Source organism: Lampetra fluviatilis, unplaced genomic scaffold, assembly GCF_964198595.1.
Source record: "Lampetra fluviatilis unplaced genomic scaffold, kcLamFluv1.1 SCAFFOLD_231, whole genome shotgun sequence".
Classification (NCBI taxonomy): domain Eukaryota; kingdom Metazoa; phylum Chordata; class Hyperoartia; order Petromyzontiformes; family Petromyzontidae; genus Lampetra; species Lampetra fluviatilis.
Window position 1 is genome coordinate 19,877 of NW_027620674.1, and position 18,995 is coordinate 38,871.

An 18,995-nucleotide genomic window follows, 5' to 3' on the forward strand; every position below is an offset into this window, starting at 1 on the left:
CGCTCACTCACTCACTCAACCACTCAACCACTCGCTCACTCACTCACTCACTCAACCACTCAACCACTCGCTCACTCACTCACTCACTCACTCGCTCCCTCACTCACTCACTCACTCAACCACTCAACCACTCGCTCACTCACTCACTCACTCGCTCGCTCGCTCACTCACTCAACCACTCAACCACTCACTCACTCGCTCACTCACTCGCTCGCTCACTCGCTCACTCATTCACTCGCTCACTCGCTCACCCACTCACTCGCTCACTCGCTCACTCACTCACTCACTCACTCGCTCACCCACTCACTCGCTCACTCGCTCACTCGCTCACTCACTCACTCACTCGCTGGTGGCGTGCAAACTCTACAAGGCCATGTGCAGCGAGGCGTCACTCACCGACGTGGTGGACGATGTCTCGCAGGAGCTCGACAGCAACTCCAAGTGAGGCGTTCACTCGCTCAGTCAGTCAACCAGTCACTCACTCACTCACTTGCTCGCTCAGTCAACCGCTCGCTCGCTCACTCACTCGCTCACTCAACCACTCGCTCACTCACTCACTCGCTCACTCACTCACTCGCTCAACCGCTCACTCACTCGCTCACTCACTCACTCAACCGCTCACTCGCTCACTCACTTACTCACTCACTCGCTTGCTCAACCACTCACTCAGCCACTCGCTCACTCAAACGCTCACCCACCCACTCACCCACCCACCAACCCACCCGACCTACTGATCCACCCACCCACTTACCCACCCACCAACCCACCCACCAACCCACTCACCCACCCACTCGCCCACCCACTCACCCACCAACCCACTCACCCACTCACCAACCCACTCACCCACCCACCCACTCACCCACCCACTCGCCCACCCACTCACCCACCCACCAACCCACTCACCCACCAACCCACTCACCCACTCACCAACCCACTCACCCACCCACCCACTCACCCACCCACTCGCCCACCCACTCACCCACCCACCAACCCACTCACCCACCAACCCACTCACCCACCCACCCACCCACCCACTCACCCACTCACCCACACACCCACCAACCCACTCACCCACCCACCAACCCACCTGACCTACTGATCCACCCACCCACTCAACCACCCACTCAACCCACCCCACCCACTGACCCACCCACCCACCCACTCGCCCACCCACTCACCCACACACTCACCCACTCACCCACCAACCCACTCACCCACCCACCCACCCACCAACCCACCAACCCACCCGCCCACCCACCAACGTCCCAACGTCCTTGCCCTCGTGTTTGGCGCAGGGAGTTTGGCCAGCTGGCCGTCGACCTCCTGGATCAGGTGTACCGTCAGGACGAGCAAGTGGCCATGCGTCTGCTCACCTACGAGCTGAAGAACTGGAGCAATTCCACGTGCCTCAAGCTTGCCGTGGCGGGCAAGCAACGCGACTTCATAGCGCACACGTGCAGCCAAATGCTGCTCACGGACATGTGGATGGGAGGACTTCGCGTGCGCAAGAATACCTTCCTCAAGGTGGGCGTGGTGGTGGTGGTGGTGGTTGGGGTGGAGGTGGTGGAGGTGGTGGAGGTGATGGTGGTGATGGTGGTGATGGTGGAGGTGGTGGTGGTGGAGGTGGTGGTGTTGGTGGTGGTGGTGGTGGTAGAGGTGGTGGAGGAGGTGGTGGTGGTGGAGGTGGTGGTGGTGGTGTTGGTGGTGGTGGTGGAGGTGGTGGTGGTGGTGGTGGAGGTGGTGGTGATGGTGGGCGTGGAGGTGGTGGTGGTGGTAGAGGTGGTGGTGGAGGAGGTGGTGATGGTGGTGATGGTGGAGGTGGTGGTGATGGTGGTGTTGGTGGTGGTGGAGGTGGTGGTGGTGGTGGTGGAGGTGGTGGTGATGGTGGGCGTGGAGGTGGTGGAGGTGGTGGTGGAGGTGGTGTTGGTGGTGGAGGTGGTGTTGGTGGTGGAGGTGGTGTTGGTGGTGGTGGAGGTGGTGGTGGTGGACGAAGAGGAGGTGGTGGTGGTGGAGGTGGTGGAGATGGTGGTGGTGGACGAGGAGGAGGAGGTGGTGGTGGCGGTGGAGGTGGTGTTGGTGGTGGAGGTGGTGTTGGTGGTGGTGGAGGTGGTGTTGGTGGTGGTAGTGGGCGTGGAGGTGGTGGTGGTGGAGGTGGTGGACGAGGAGGAGGTGGTGGAGGTGGTGGAGGTGGTGGAGGTGGTGGTGGAGGTGGACGAGGAGGAGGTGGTGGTGGTGGCGGCGGTGGTGTGTGTATACACACATAGAACATACACACATACAACACACATACAACATACGTGTACACACACACACGTGCGTGTGTGGAGGCTGATCATACAGGGCGTGTGGATGGTAGAGGCTAAAAACAGAGATCCCATCTCCGTTCTTAGCCCATCACCATCCTTAGGGGAAGAATGGAGATCTCATCTCTGTTCTTAGCCCATCACCATCCTTAGGGGACAGAATGGAGATCTCGTCTCCGTTCTTAGCCCATCACCATCCTTAGGGGAACGAATGGAGATCTAATCTCCGTTCTTAGCCCATCACCATCCTTAGAGAAATAATGGAGATCTCATCTCTGTTCTTAGCCCATCACCATCCTTAGGGGACAGAATGGAGATCTCATCTTCGTTCTTAGCCCATCACCATCCTTAGGGGAAGAATGGAGATCTCATCTCCGTTCTTAGCCCATCACCATCCTTAGGGGAACGAATGGAGATCTCATCTCCGTTCTTAGCCCATCACCATCCTTAGGGGAACGAATGGAGATCTCATCTCCGTTCTTAGCCCATCACCATCCTTAGGGGACAGAATGGAGATCTCATCTCCATTCTTAGCCCATCACCATCCTTAGGGGAAGAATGGAGATCTCATCTCCGTTCTTAGCCCATCACCATCCTTAGGGGAACGAATGGAGATCTCATCTCCGTTCTTAGCCCATCACCATCCTTAGGGGAACGAATGGAGATCTCATCTCTGTTCTTAGCCCATCACCATCCTTAGGGGACAGAATGGAGATCTCATCTCCATTCTTAGCCCATCACCATCCTTAGGGGAAGAATGGAGATCTCATCTCCGTTCTTAGCCCATCACCATCCTTAGGGGGAAGAATGGAGATCTCATCTCCGTTCTTAGCCCATCACCATCCTTAGGGGACAGAATGGAGATCTTGTCTCCATTCTTAGCCCATCACCATCCTTCGGGGAAAAAACAGAGATCCCATCTCCATTCTTAGCCCATCACCATCCTTAGGGGACAGAATGGAGATCTCATCTCCATTCTTAGCCCATCACCATCCTTAGGGGAAGAATGGAGATCTCATCTCCGTTCTTAGCCCATCACCATCCTTAGGGGAATGAATGGAGATCTCATCTCTGTTCTTAGCCCATCACCATCCTTAGGGGACAGAATGGAGATCTCATCTCCGTTCTTAGCCCATCACCATCCTTAGGGGACAGAATGGAGATCTCATCTCCGTTCTTAGCCCATCACCATCCTTAGGGGACAGAATGGAGATCTCATCTCCGTTCTTAGCCCATCACCATCCTTAGGGGAAGGATGGAGATCTCATCTCCGTTCTTAGCCCATCACCATCCTTAGGGGAGAGAATGGAGATCTCATCTCCATTCATAGCCCATCACCATCCTTAGGGGAGAGAATTGAGATCTCATCTCCATTCTTAGCCCATCACCATCCTTAGGGGAAAGAATGGAGATCTCATCTCTGTTCTTAGCCCATCACCATCCTTAGGGGAAGAATGGAGATCTCATCTCCGTTCTTAGCCCATCACCATCCTTAGGGGAAGAATGGATATCTCATCTCCGTTCTTAGCCCATCACCATCCTTAGGGAAAGAATGGAGATCTCATCTCCATTCTTAGCCCATCACCATCCTTAGGGGAAGAATGGAGATCTCATCTCCGTTCTTAGCCCATCACCATCCTTAGGGGAGAGAATGGAGATCTCATCTCCATTCTTAGCCCATCACCATCCTTAGGGGAAGAATGGAGATCTCATCTCCGTTCTTAGCCCATCACCATCCTTAGGGGAGAGAATGGAGATCTCATCTCCATTCTTAGCCCATCACCATCCTTAGGGGAAGAATGGAGATCTCATCTCCATTCTTAGCCCATCACCATCCTTAGGGGAGAGAATGGAGATCTCATCTCCATTCTTAGCCCATCACCATCCTTAGGGGAGAGAATGGAGATCTCATCTCCGTTCTTAGCCCATCACCATCCTTAGGGGAGAGAATGGAGATCTCATCTCCATTCTTAGCCCATCACCATCCTTAGGGGAAGAATGGAGATCTCATCTCCGTTCTTAGCCCATCACCATCCTTAGGGGAGAGAATGGAGATCTCATCTCCATTCTTAGCCCATCACCATCCTTAGGGGAAGAATGGAGATCTCATCTCCATTCTTAGCCCATCACCATCCTTAGGGGAGAGAATGGAGATCTCATCTCCGTTCTTAGCCCATCACCATCCTTAGGGGAGAGAATGGAGATCTCATCTCCGTTCTTAGCCCATCACCATCCTTAGGGGAAGAATGGAGATCTCATCTCCATTCTTAGCCCATCACCATCCTTAGGGGAGAGAATGGAGATCTCATCTCCGTTCTTAGCCCATCACCATCCTTAGGGGAGAGAATGGAGATCTCATCTCCATTCTTAGCCCATCACCATCCTTAGGGGAAGAATGGAGATCTCATCTCCATTCTTAGCCCATCACCATCCTTAGGGGAGAGATTGGAGATCTCATCTCTGTTCTTAGCCCATCACCATCCTTAGGGAAAAGAATGGAGATCTCATCTCCGTTCTTAGCCCATCACCATCCTTAGGGGAAGAATGGAGATCTCATCTCCGTTCTTAGCCCATCACCATCCTTAGGGGACAGAATGGAGATCTCATCTCTGTTCTTAGCCCATCACCATCCTTAGGGGAACGAATGGAGATCTCATCTCCATTCTTAGCCCATCACCATCCTTAGGGGAAGAATGGAGATCTCATCTCCGTTCTTAGCCCATCACCATCCTTAGGGGAGAGAATGGAGATCTCATCTCCATTCTTAGCCCATCACCATCCTTAGGGGAAGAATGGAGATCTCATCTCCGTTCTTAGCCCATCACCATCCTTAGGGGAGAGAATGGAGATCTCATCTCCATTCTTAGCCCATCACCATCCTTAGGGGAGAGAATGGAGATCTCATCTCCGTTCTTAGCCCATCACCATCCTTAGGGGAGAGAATGGAGATCTCATCTCCATTCTTAGCCCATCACCATCCTTAGGGGAAGAATGGAGATCTCATCTCCATTCTTAGCCCATCACCATCCTTAGGGGAAGAATGGAGATCTCATCTCCATTCTTAGCCCATCACCATCCTTAGGGGAGAGATTGGAGATCTCATCTCTGTTCTTAGCCCATCACCATCCTTAGGGAAAAGAATGGAGATCTCATCTCCGTTCTTAGCCCATCACCATCCTTAGGGGAAGAATGGAGATCTCATCTCCATTCTTAGCCCATCACCATCCTTAGGGGAGAGAATGGAGATCTCATCTCCATTCTTAGCCCATCACCATCCTTAGGGGAGAGAATGGAGATCTCATCTCCGTTCTTAGCCCATCACCATCCTTAGGGGAGAGAATGGAGATCTCATCTCCATTCTTAGCCCATCACCATCCTTAGGGGAAGAATGGAGATCTCATCTCCATTCTTAGCCCATCACCATCCTTAGGGAAGAATGGAGATCTCATCTCCATTCTTAGCCCATCACCATCCTAGGGGAGAGATTGGAGATCTCATCTCTGTTCTTAGCCCATCACCATCCTTAGGGAAAAGAATGGAGATCTCATCTCCGTTCTTAGCCCATCACCATCCTTAGGGGAAGAATGGAGATCTCATCTCCATTCTTAGCCCATCACCATCCTTAGGGGACAGAATGGAGATCTCATCTCCGTTCTTAGCCCATCACCATCCTTAGGGGAACGAATGGAGATCTCATCTCCATTCTTAGCCCATCACCATCCTTAGGGGAAGAATGGAGATCTCATCTCCGTTCTTAGCCCATCACCATCCTTAGGGAAAAGAACGGAGATCTCATCTCCGTTCTTAGCCCATCACCATCCTTAGGGAAAAGAACGGAGATCTCATCTCTGTTCTTATCCCATCACCAACCTTCGGGGAAAGACTTGCGGACCATTTCCGTGAGGTCTCCGTGGAGAGAGGAAATATCCCTCGGCCTAGAAAACATCGCGGGCCAAAGTGGCGATGACCCGGCTGAGGCTGCGGCGACCTCGAATATTGGAGGAAGAAGTCACCCCCTTGTGAGCGACTGGCTGAGGTGACATCTGTTGAGGAAGTACTGAAGGTTAACCGGAAACCTCCTCCACCTCCTCCTCCTCCACCTGATCCACCTCCTCCACCTCCTCCACCTCCTCCACCCCCTCCACCCCCTCCACCTCCTCCTCCACCTCATCCACCTCCTCCTCCACCTCCTCCACCTCCTCCTCCTCATCCACCTCCTCCTCCACCACCTCCTCCACCTCATCCACCTCTTCCTCCACCCCCTTCACCTCCTCCTCCACCCCCTCCACCTCCACCACCTCTTCCACCTCCTCCACCTCCTCCTCATCCACCTCCTCCTCCACCATCTCCTCCACCTCCTCCACCTCCTCCTCCACCCCCTTCACCACCTCCTCCACCTCCTGTACCACCTCCACCTCCTCTTCCTCCCCCACCTCCTCCACCACCTCCACCACCACCTCCTCCTCCACCACATGGTCCTCCACCTCCTCCTCCACCACCTGGTCTTCCACCTCCTCCTCATCCACCACCTCCTCCACCTCCTCCACCCCCTCCACCTCCTCCACCTCCTCCACCCCCTCCACCTCCTCCACCTCCTCCACCACCTCCTCCATCTATCTCATTCTCACCTCCACCCCCTCCTCCTCCACCTCATCCACCTCCTCCACCTCCTCCACCTCCACCACCTCCTCCTCCTCCATCTATCTCATTTCTCACCTCCAACCCCTCCACCTCCTCCACCTCCTCCTCCACCTCATCCACCTCCTCCTCCACCTCCTCCACCTCCTCCTCCTCATCCACCTCCTCCTCCACCACCTCCTCCACCTCATCCACCTCTTCCTCCACCCCCTCCACCTCCACCACCTCTTCCACCTCCTCCACCTCCTCCTCATCCACCTCCTCCTCCTCCACCTCCTCCACCCCCTTCACCACCTCCTCCACCTTCTGTACCACCTCCACCTCCTCTTCCTCCCCCACCTCCTCCACCACCTCCACCACCACCTCCTCCTCCACCACCTGGTCCTCCACCTTCTCCTCCACCACCTGGTCTTCCACCTCATCCACCTCTTCCTCCACCCCCTTCACCTCCTCCTCCACCCCCTCCACCTCCACCACCTCTTCCACCTCCTCCACCTCCTCCTCATCCACCTCCTCCTCCACCATCTCCTCCACCTCCTCCACCTCCTCCTCCACCCCCTTCACCACCTCCTCCACCTCCTGTACCACCTCCACCTCCTCTTCCTCCCCCACCTCCTCCACCACCTCCACCACCACCTCCTCCTCCACCACATGGTCCTCCACCTCCTCCTCCACCACCTGGTCTTCCACCTCCTCCTCATCCACCACCTCCTCCACCTCCTCCACCCCCTCCACCTCCTCCACCTCCTCCACCCCCTCCACCTCCTCCACCTCCTCCACCACCTCCTCCATCTATCTCATTTCTCACCTCCACCCCCTCCTCCTCCACCTCATCCACCTCCTCCACCTCCTCCACCTCCACCACCTCCTCCTCCTCCATCTATCTCATTTCTCACCTCCAACCCCTCCACCTCCTCCACCTCCTCCTCCACCTCATCCACCTCCTCCTCCACCTCCTCCACCTCCTCCTCCTCATCCACCTCCTCCTCCACCACCTCCTCCACCTCATCCACCTCTTCCTCCACCCCCTCCACCTCCACCACCTCTTCCACCTCCTCCACCTCCTCCTCATCCACCTCCTCCTCCTCCACCTCCTCCACCCCCTTCACCACCTCCTCCACCTTCTGTACCACCTCCACCTCCTCTTCCTCCCCCACCTCCTCCACCACCTCCACCACCACCTCCTCCTCCACCACCTGGTCCTCCACCTTCTCCTCCACCACCTGGTCTTCCACCTCCTCCACCCCCTCCACCTCCTCCACCTCCTCCACCCCCTCCACCTCCTCCACCTCCTCCACCTCCTCCTCCACCTCCTCCACCTCCTCCTCCACCTCCACCTCCTCCACCTCCTCCACCTCCTCCTCCACCTCCAACTCCTCCACCTCCTCCACCTCCTCCACCCCCTCCACCTCCTCCACCCCCTCCACCTCCTCCACCTCCTCCACCCCCTCCACCTCCTCAACCCCCTCCACCTCCTCCACCTCCTCCACCTCCTCCACCTCCTCCACCACCTCCTCCATCTATCTCATTTCTCACCTCCACCCCCTCCTCCTCCACCACCTCCACCCCCTCCACCTCCTCCACCTCCTCCACCTCCTCCACCCCCTCCACCCCCTCCACCTCCACCCCCTCCACCTCCTCCACCCCCTCCACCACCTCCTCCACCTCCTCCTTCATCTCCTCCATCTCCACCTCCTCCACCTCCTCCACCCCCTCCACCTCCACCACCTCCTCCTCCTCCACCTCCTCCTCCTCCATCTCCACCACCTCCTCCTCCACCACCTCCTCCATCTCTCTCATTTCTCACCTCCTCCCCCTCCACCTCCTCCACCTCCTCCACCTCCTCCACCCCCTCCACCTCCCCCTCCACCCCCTCCACCCCCTCCTCCACCCCCTCCACCCCCTCCACCCGCTCCTCCACCTCCTCCACCTCCTCCACCTCCTCCACCCCCACCCCCTCCTCCACCCCCTCCACCCCCCCAGGTCATCATGGGCATCTTGATCCCTCCCAGCATTCTGGCTCTGGAGTACCGTGGGCGCGAGGGCGCCTACACGGGCGGCGACGATCCCTCCGCCACGCCGGATGATGCGGCGGGCGGACCCGGGGGGGTGCCGCAGAGGCCGGCACCTCGTCACGACGAGGTGAGGGGGGTGGGGGTGGGGGTGGGGGGGTGGGGGGGGTGGGGGGGGGTGGGGGGGGGTGGGGGGGGGAGATTCTGAGTTCGCAGGGTTTCGAAGGATGCACGCAGATTGTGTTTGTTACTCTACTCCCTGTACTCACTCTACTCCATCACTCCATCACTCCATCATTCCCTCTACTCCATCACTCCCTCGAATCCCTCCCCTCCCCACTCTATCACTCCGTCACTCCCCTCCTTCACTCCCTCACTGCCACACTCTCCTCCCTCCCTCACTCCCCTCTCCTCCCTCTCCTCTCCTCCCTCCCCTCCCTCTCTCTCTCCCTCCCTCCCCTCCCTCCCTCACTCCCTCTCCTCCCTCCCTCTCTCCCTCCCTCCCCTCCCTCCCTCATTCCCTCCCTCTCCTCCCTCCCTCCCCTCCCTCCCTCCCTCCCTCTCCTCCCTCTCTCCCTCCCCTCCCCTCCCTCTCTCTCTCCCTCCCTCCCCTCCCTCCCTCACTCCCCTCTCCTCCCTCTCCTCTCCTCCCTCCCCTCCCTCTCTCTCTCCCTCCCTCCCCTCCCTCCCTCACTCCCTCTCCTCCCTCCCTCTCTCCCTCCCTCCCCTCCCTCCCTCATTCCCTCCCTCTCCTCCCTCCCTCCCTCCCCTCCCTCCCTCCCTCCCTCCCCTCCCCTCCCTCTCTCCCTCCCTCCCCTCCCTCCCTCCCTCCCCTCCCCTCCCTCCCCTCCCCTCCCTCCCCTCCCCTCCCTCCCCTCCCCTCCCCTCCCCTCCCTCCCCTCCCCTCCCTCCCCTCCTTTCCCTCCCTCCCCTCTCCTCCCTCTCCTCCCTCCCCTCCCTCTCCTCCCTCTCCTCCCCCAGCACCCCGTAGACACGCTGCCTCCACCACACTGTGGAGACACGCTTATTGGCGGTGGCGGTGGTGGTGGCGGCGGTGGCGCCGGTGAGGACGATGAGGAGGGGGGAGGGGGCGCGGGGGTGGGAGGGGGCGGGGCCCGCGTGCGGGTGAGGGGGATGGCGCTACTCAACAAAGTCTACGACTTCTACAGCGCCCCCATCGTCAAGTTCTGGTTCCATACGGTGAGGCCCGTGGGGGGGGGGGGGCGGTGGGGGGTGGGGGGTGGGGGTGTGGAAGGGAGGGGGGAGAGGAGGGGGGGGGGCGAGGGGTGGGTGAGGGAGGGGGCGAGGGGGAGGGCGGTGGGGGGGGGGTGAGGGCGGTGGGGGGGGGGGGTGAGGGGGGTGGGGGGGTGAGGGGGGGTGGGGGGAGGGTGAGGAAGGGAGGGGGGAGAGGAGGGGGGGGCGAGGGGTGGGTGAGGGAGGGGGCGAGGGGGAGGGCGGTGGGGGGGGGTGAGGGGGGTGGGGGGGGGTGAGGGGGGTGGGGGGGGGGTGAGGAGGGGTTCAAGGTGGGGGCGAGGGGGGGGCGAGGGGGAGCGAGTGGGGGGGGGGGGCTGATGGTGATGTTAGTGGTGATGATGGTGATGGTGATGATGGTGATGATGATGATAGTGATGATGGTGATGATGATGATAGTGATGATGATGGTGATGATGGTGATGATGATGGTGATGATGATGGTGATGATGATGTTAGTGGTGATGGTGATGATGGTGATGATGATGGTGATGATGATGATAGTGATGATGATGATAGTGATGATGATGATGGTGATGTTGATGATGATGATGATGCTGGTGATGGTGATGGTGATGATGGTGATGATGATGATGATGCTGGTGATGATGATGATAGTGATGATGATGATGATGCTGGTGATGGTGATGGTGATGATGATGATGGTGATGATGGTGATGGTGTTGATGATGATGATGATGCTGGTGATGATGATGATGATGCTGGTGATGGTGATGATGATGCTGGTGATGATGATGGTGATGGTGGTGATGATGATGATGGTGATGGTGGTGATGATGATGATGATGCTGGTGATGGTGATGATGATGATGGTGATGTTGATGATGATGCTGGTGATGGTGATGATGGTGATGGTGATGATGGTGATGGTGATGATGGTGATGATGATGATGGTGATGATGGTGATGATGGTGATGGTGATGATGGTGATGATGGTGATGCTGCTGCTGCTGCTGATGATGATGATGATGATAGTGATGATGATGATGATGATAGTGATGATGATGATAGTGATGATGATGATAGTGATAGTGATGATGATGATAGTGCTGATAGTGATGATGGTGATGATGATGATGATAGTGATGATGGTGATGATGTTGATGGTGATGATGATGATGTCACAGCTTGCCTACGTTGCCTACCTGATGCTGTTCAACTACGTGGTGTTGGTGCGGATGGAGCGGTGGCCGTCGGCTCAAGAGGCGTTCATCATCGCCTACATCCTCACCATGGCGCTCGAGAAGGTCCGGGAGGTGAGACATCAACATCACCATCATCATCATCACCATCATCATTATCAACATCAACATCATCATCAACATCAACATCACCATCATCATCATCAACATCACCACCATCATCATCGCCTACATCCTCACCATGGCGCTCGAGAAGGTCCGGGAGGTAAGACATCACTAACATCATCATCATCACCATCATCATTATCAACATCAACATCATCATCAACATCAACATCACCATCATCATCATCAACATCACCACCATCATCATCGCCTACATCCTCACCATGGCGCTCGAGAAAGTCCGGGAGGTGAGACAACAACATCATCATCACCATCATCAACATCATCATCGCCACTAACATCACCACCATCATCAACATCATCACCATCACCATCATCATCGCCTACATCCTCACCATGGCGCTCGAGAAAGTCCGAGAGGTGAGTAAGACATCAACATCATCAACATCATCATCATCATCACTACCATCATCATTATCAACATCATCATCATCATCACCATCATCACCACCACCATCATCAACATCACCACCATCATCATCGCCTACATCCTCACCATGGCGCTCGAGAAGGTCCGGGAGGTGAGTAAGACATCACGAACATCACCACCATCACCACTAACATCACCACCATCACTACCATCATCACCATCATCATCATCGCCTACATCCTCACCATGGCGCTCGAGAAGGTCCGGGAGGTGAGACATCAACATCATCATCATCATCATCACCATCATCATCACCATCATCAACATCATCATCGCCACTAACATCACCACCATCATCAACATCATCACCATCATCATCGCCTACATCCTCACCATAGCGCTCGAGAAAGTCCGGGAGGTGAGTAAGACATCACTAACATCACCACCATCACCACTAACATCAACATCACCACCATCATCATCAACATCATCATCACCATCATCAACATCACCACCATCATCATCGCCTACATCCTCACCATGGCGCTCGAGAAAGTCCGGAGGTGAGACAACAACATCATCATCATCAACATCATCATCGACATCACATCACCATCATCATCATCACCATCATCACCAACACCATCATCAACATCACCACCATCATCATCGCCTACATCCTCACCATGGCGCTCGAGAAAGTCCGGGAGGTGAGACAACAACATCATCACCATCATCATCATCAACATCATCATTATCAACATCACTACCATCATCATCATCATCACCATCATCACCATCATCATTATCAACATCAACATCATCATCATCACCATCATCACCACCACCATCATCAACATCACCACCATCATCATCGCCTACATCCTCACCATGGCGCTAGAGAAGGTCCGGGAGGTGAGACATCAACATCACCATCATCATCAACATCATCATTATCAACATCACTACCATCATCATCATCATCAACATCATCATTATCAACATCACTACCATCATCATCATCATCATCAACATCATCATCATTATCAACATCAACATCACCATCATCATCATCACCATCACCAACACCATCATCAACATCACCACCATCATCATCACCATCATCAACATCATCATCGCCACTAACATCACCACCATCATCAACATCATCACCATCACCATCATCATCGCCTACATCCTCACCATGGCGCTCGAGAAGGTCCGGGAGGTGAGACAACAACATCATCATCACTACCATCATCATTATCAACATCAACATCATCACCATCATCATCACCATCATCATCACAATGGCGCTAGAGAAAGTCGAGAGGTGAGTAAGACATCACTAACATCACCACCATCACCACTAACATCAACATCACCACCATCACCACCATCATCACTACCATCACCATCAACATCATCATCATCATCACCACTAACATCATCATCATCATCGCCTACATCCTCACCATGGCGCTCGAGAAGGTCCGGGAGGTGAGACATCATCATCATCACTATCATCACTGCCATCATCACCATCACCATCAACATCATCGCCTACATCCTCACCATGGCGCTGGAGAAAGTCCGAGAGGTGAGTAAGACATCAACATCATCATCATCAACACCACTAACATCAACATCATCATCAACATCATCATCATCACCACTAACATCATCATCATCACCACCACCATCACCACCACCATCATCATCATCACCACTAACATCAACATCACCATCAACATCATCATCAACATCATCATCACCACTAACATCATCATCATCACCACTACCAACACCACCATCATCAACATTACCACCATCATCATCGCCTACATCCTCACAATGGCGCTAGAGAAAGGTCCGGGAGGTAAGACATCAACATCATCATCATCATCATCACCACCATCATCATCACCATCATCATCATCGCCTACATCCTGACCACTAACATCAACATCATCATCATCATCATCACCACCATCACCATCATCATCATCGCCTACATCCTCACCACTAACATCAACATCATCATCATCACCATCATCACCATCATCATCGCAATCACCATCAACTCCTCCATCTTTCTCATTACTCACCTCCTCCACCTCCTCCACCCCCTCCTCCTCCACCTCCTCATCCACCTCCTCCATCTCTCACCTCCTCCACCATCTCCTCCTCCACCTCCTCCTCCACCTCCTCCACCTCCTCCACCATCTCCACCTCCTCCACCTCCTCCTCCTCCACCTCCACCTCCTCCTCCTCCTCCACCTCCTCCACCTCCTCCTCCTCCACCTCCTCCTCCACCTCCTCCACCTCCTCCACCATCTCCACCTCCTCCACCTCCTTCACCTCCTCCACCTCCTCCACCTCCTCCTCCTCTACCTCCACCATCTCCACCTCCTCCACCTCCTCCACCTCCTCCTCCACCACCTCCTCCACCATCTCCACCTCCTCCACCCCCTCCACCTCCTCCACCTCCACCTCCTCCATCTCTTAACCTCCTCCTCCACCTCCTCCTCCACCTCCTCCTCCACCTCCTCCACCTCCACCTCCTCCACCTCCTCCACCTCCTCCATCTCCACCTCCTCCATCTCTCACCAACCCCACCATCTCTCACCTCCATCCCCGATGGCGTCTCAGATCGTGATGTCGGAGCCCGGCAAGCTCTCCCAGAAGGTCAAGGTCTGGCTGCAGGAGTACTGGAACATCACGGACGCTGTCGCCATCACCGTGTTCGTGATGGGGGTCTCGCTCAGACTCCAGGACCAGCCCTTCATGAGCTACGGACGCGTCATCTACTGCGTGGACATCATCTTCTGGTACATTCGCCTGCTCGACATTTTCGGCGTCAACAAGTACCTGGGGCCCTACGTCATGATGATCGGCAAGATGGTGAGGGCAGCACGCTCGCTCGCTCGCTCGTTCGTCCGCTCGCTCGCTCGCTCACGCACGCACTCGTTCACTCGCCCGCTCACTCACCCACTCACTCACCCACTCGCTCACTCACCCACTCGCTCACTCATCCACTCACTCACTAATCCAACCAACCATTCACCCACTCACTCGCTCACTCACCCATTCACTCACTCACTCACTCACCCACTCACCCACGCACTCGTTCACTCACTCGCTCACTCACCCATTCACTCACTCACTCACCCACGCACTCGTTCACTCACCCACGCACTCGTTCACTCACACATTCACTCACACACTCATCCACTCACTCGCTCACTCACCCAGGCACTCGTTCACTCACCCACGCACTCGTTCACTCACCCACGCACTCGTTCACTCACCCATTCACTCACTCACTCACCCACGCACTCGTTCACTCACTCACAAACTCACCCACTCACTCACCCACTCACGCACTCATCCACTCACTCGCTCACTCACCCATTCACTCACTCACTCACTCACCCACGCACTCGTTCACTCACCCACGCACTCGTTCACTCACACATTCACTCGCTCACACATCAACTCACTCACTCACCCGCTCACCCGCTCACTCACTCACTCACTCACCCACGCACTCGTTCACTCACTCACAAACTCACCCACTCACTCACCCACTCACGCACTCATCCACTCACTCGCTCACTCACCCATTCACTCACTCACTCACTCACTCACCCACGCACTCGTTCACTCACCCACGCACTCGTTCACTCACACATTCACTCGATCACACATCAACTCACTCACTCACCCGCTCACTCACTCACTCACTCACCCACTCACTCGCTCACTCACCCACGCACTCGTTCACTCACACATTCACTCACGCACTCATCCACTCACTCGCTCACTCACCCATTCACTCACTCACTCACTCACCCACGCACTCGTTCACTCACCCATTCACTCACTCACTCACTCACCCATGCACTCGTTCACTCGCCCACTCACTCACTCACTCATCCACTCACTCATCCACTCGCTCACTCACTCACCCACGCACTCGTTCACTCAGGCACTCATCCACTCACTCACTCACTCACACATCCACTCACTCACCCACTCACTCACTCACCCACTCACCCACTCACTCACTCACCCACTCACTCACCCACGCACTCGATCACTCACATTCACTCGCTCACTCACTCATCCACTCACTCACTCATCCACTCACTCACTCACTCACACATCCACTCACTCATCCACTCGCTCACTCACTCACCCACGCACTCGTTCACTCAGGCACTCATCCACTCACTCACTCACTCACACATCCACTCACTCACCCACTCACTCACTCACCCACTCACCCACTCACTCACTCACCCACTCACTCACCCACGCACTCGATCACTCACATTCACTCGCTCACTCACTCATCCACTCACTCACTCGCTCACACATCCACTCACTCATCCACTCGCTCGCTCGCTCACCCACTCACTCAGCCACGCAGTCGCTCACTCACTCACCCAATCAATCACTCACCCACCCACCCACCCACCCACTCACCCACCCACCCACCCACTCACCCACTCACTCACCCACTCACCCCACCCACCCACTCACCCACTCACTCACCCACCCACTAACCCACCCACTCACCTCTCTCCCCACCCACCCACCACCCACCCACCAGATGATCGACATGCTGTACTTCGTCATCATCATGCACTCACCAACTCACTCACCCACCCACTCACCAACCCACCCACTCACCCACTCACCAACTCACTCACCCACCCACTCACCCACCCACTCACCAACTCACCCACCCACCCACTCACCCACCCACCCACCCACCCACTCACTCACCCACTCACCCACTCACCAATCACTCACCCACCCACTAACCCACCCACTCACCCACTCACCCACCCACCCACCCACTCACCCACCCACTCACCCACTCACTCACCCACCCACCCTCTCACCCACCCACCCACTCACCCACTCACCCACTCACTCACCCACTCACCCACTCACCCACCCACCCACCCACTCACCCACCCACCCACTCACTCACCCACTCACCCACTCACCCACCCACCCACCCACTCACCCACCCACCCACTCACCCACTCACCCACCCACCCACTCACCAACCCACCCACTCACCCACCCACTCACTCACCCACCCACCCACCCACCCACTCACTAACCCACCCACCCACCCACTCACTAACCCACCCACTCACTCACCCACTCACCCACCCACTCACTCACTCACTCACCCACTCACCAATCACTCACCCACCCACTAACCCACCCACTCACCCACTCACCCACCCACCCACCCACTAACCCACCCACCCACCTCTCTCCCCACCCACCCCCCCACCAGATGATCGACATGTTGTACTTCGTCATCATCATGCTCGTGGTGCTGATGAGTTTCGGCGTGGCGAGGCAGGCGATCCTGCACCCCGACGAAGAGCCCACGTGGCGCCTGGCCAGGAACATCTTCTACATGCCCTACTGGATGATCTACGGGGAGGTGTTCGCTGACCAGATTGACCGTAAGAGCAAAGTGCACAGTAAGAGCGGGGGGTGGGTGGGTGGGTGGGTGTGTGGGGGGGTGGGTGGGTGGGTGGGGTGGGGGGGTGGGTGGGTGGGTGTATGGGTGGGTGGGTGGGTGAGTGGGTGGGTGGGTGAGTGGGTGGGTGAGTGAGTGGGTGGGTGGGTGGGTGAGTGAGTGAGTGGGTGGGTGGGTGGGTGTGTGAGTGGGTGGATGAGTGGGTGGGTGGGTGGGTGGGTGAGTGAGTGGGTGGGTGGGTGGGTGTGTGAGTGGGTGGGTGGGTGGGTGAGTGGGTGGGTGGGTGGGTGGGTGAGTGGGTGGGTGGGTGGGTGGGTGAGTGGGTGGGTGGGTGTGTGAGTGGGTGGATGAGTGGGTGGGTGGGTGAGTGGGTGGGTGAGTGGGTGGGTGGGTGGGTGGGTGTGTGAGTGGGTGGGTGAGTGGGTGGGTGGGTGAGTGGGTGGGTGAGTGGGTGGGTGAGTGGGTGGGTGGGTGAGTGGGTGGGTGGGTGGGTGAGTGGGTGGGTGGGTGGGTGAGTGGGTGGGTGGGTGGGTGAGTGAGTGGGTGGGTGGGTGAGTGAGTGGGTGGGTGGGTGGGTGAGTGAGTGAGTGGGTGTGTGAGTGGGTGGATGAGTGGGTGGGTGGGTGGGTGAGTGAGGGGGTGGGTGAGTGGGTGGGTGAGTGAGTGAGTGGGTGGGTGGGTGGGTGTGTGAGTGAGTGAGTGGGTGGGTGGGTGGGTGTGTGAGTGAGTGAGTGGGTGGGTGGGTGTGTGAGTGAGTGAGTGGGTGGGTGGGTGGGTGTGTGAGTGGGTGGGTGGGTGGGTGAGTGGGTGGGTGAGTGAGTGGGTGGGTGGGTGGGTGTGTGAGTGAGTGAGTGGGTGGGTGGGTGGGTGGGTGTGTGAGTGAGTGAGTGGGTGGGTGGGTGTGTGAGTGGGTGGGTGGGTGCGTGAGTGGGTGGGTGGGTGGGTGGGTGGTTGAGTGGGTGGGTGGGTGAGTGGGTGGATGAGTGGGTGGGTGGGTGGGTGAGTGGGTGGGTGGGTGGGTGGGTGAGTGGGTGGGTGGGTGAGTGGGTGGGTGGGTGGGTGAGTGGGTGGGTGAGTGAGTGGGTGGGTGGGTGGGTGGGTGGGTGGGTGTGTGAGTGAGTGGGTGGGTGGGTGAGTGGGTGTGTGAGTGGGTGGATGAGTGGGTGGGTGGGTGGGTGAGTGAGGGGGTGGGTGAGTGGGTGGGTGAGTGAGTGAGTGGGTGGGTGGGTGGGTGTGTGAGTGAGTGGGTGGGTGGGTGGGTGTGTGAGTGAGTGAGTGGGTGGGTGGGTGTGTGAGTGAGTGAGTGGGTGGGTGGGTGGGTGTGTGAGTGGGTGGGTGGGTGGGTGAGTGGGTGGGTGAGTGAGTGGGTGGGTGGGTGGGTGTGTGAGTGAGTGAGTGGGTGGGTGGGTGGGTGGGTGTGTGAGTGAGTGAGTGGGTGGGTGGGTGTGTGAGTGGGTGGGTGGGTGCGTGAGTGGGTGGGTGGGTGGGTGGGTGGTTGAGTGGGTGGGTGGGTGAGTGGGTGGATGAGTGGGTGGGTGGGTGGGTGAGTGGGTGGGT

The 18,995-nt window shown here is 56.9% G+C and overlaps 1 protein-coding gene across 1 annotated transcript in view; it reads left to right on the forward strand.

Annotated features, from left to right (window-relative positions):
* Positions 1-18,995, forward strand: part of LOC144954242 (transient receptor potential cation channel subfamily M member 3-like) — a gene marked incomplete at its 5' end in the record, with an annotated part of 67,123 nt that overhangs the window by 18,730 nt on the left and 29,398 nt on the right. Inside the window, 6 exons of the mRNA XM_078884780.1 lie at positions 1,296-1,524; positions 8,925-9,083; positions 9,935-10,153; positions 11,353-11,481; positions 14,576-14,827; positions 17,247-17,421. Of these exons, the coding sequence (XP_078740906.1) occupies positions 1,296-1,524; positions 8,925-9,083; positions 9,935-10,153; positions 11,353-11,481; positions 14,576-14,827; positions 17,247-17,421 (1,163 nt within the window). The remainder of the gene's footprint in view (positions 1-1,295; positions 1,525-8,924; positions 9,084-9,934; positions 10,154-11,352; positions 11,482-14,575; positions 14,828-17,246; positions 17,422-18,995) is intronic.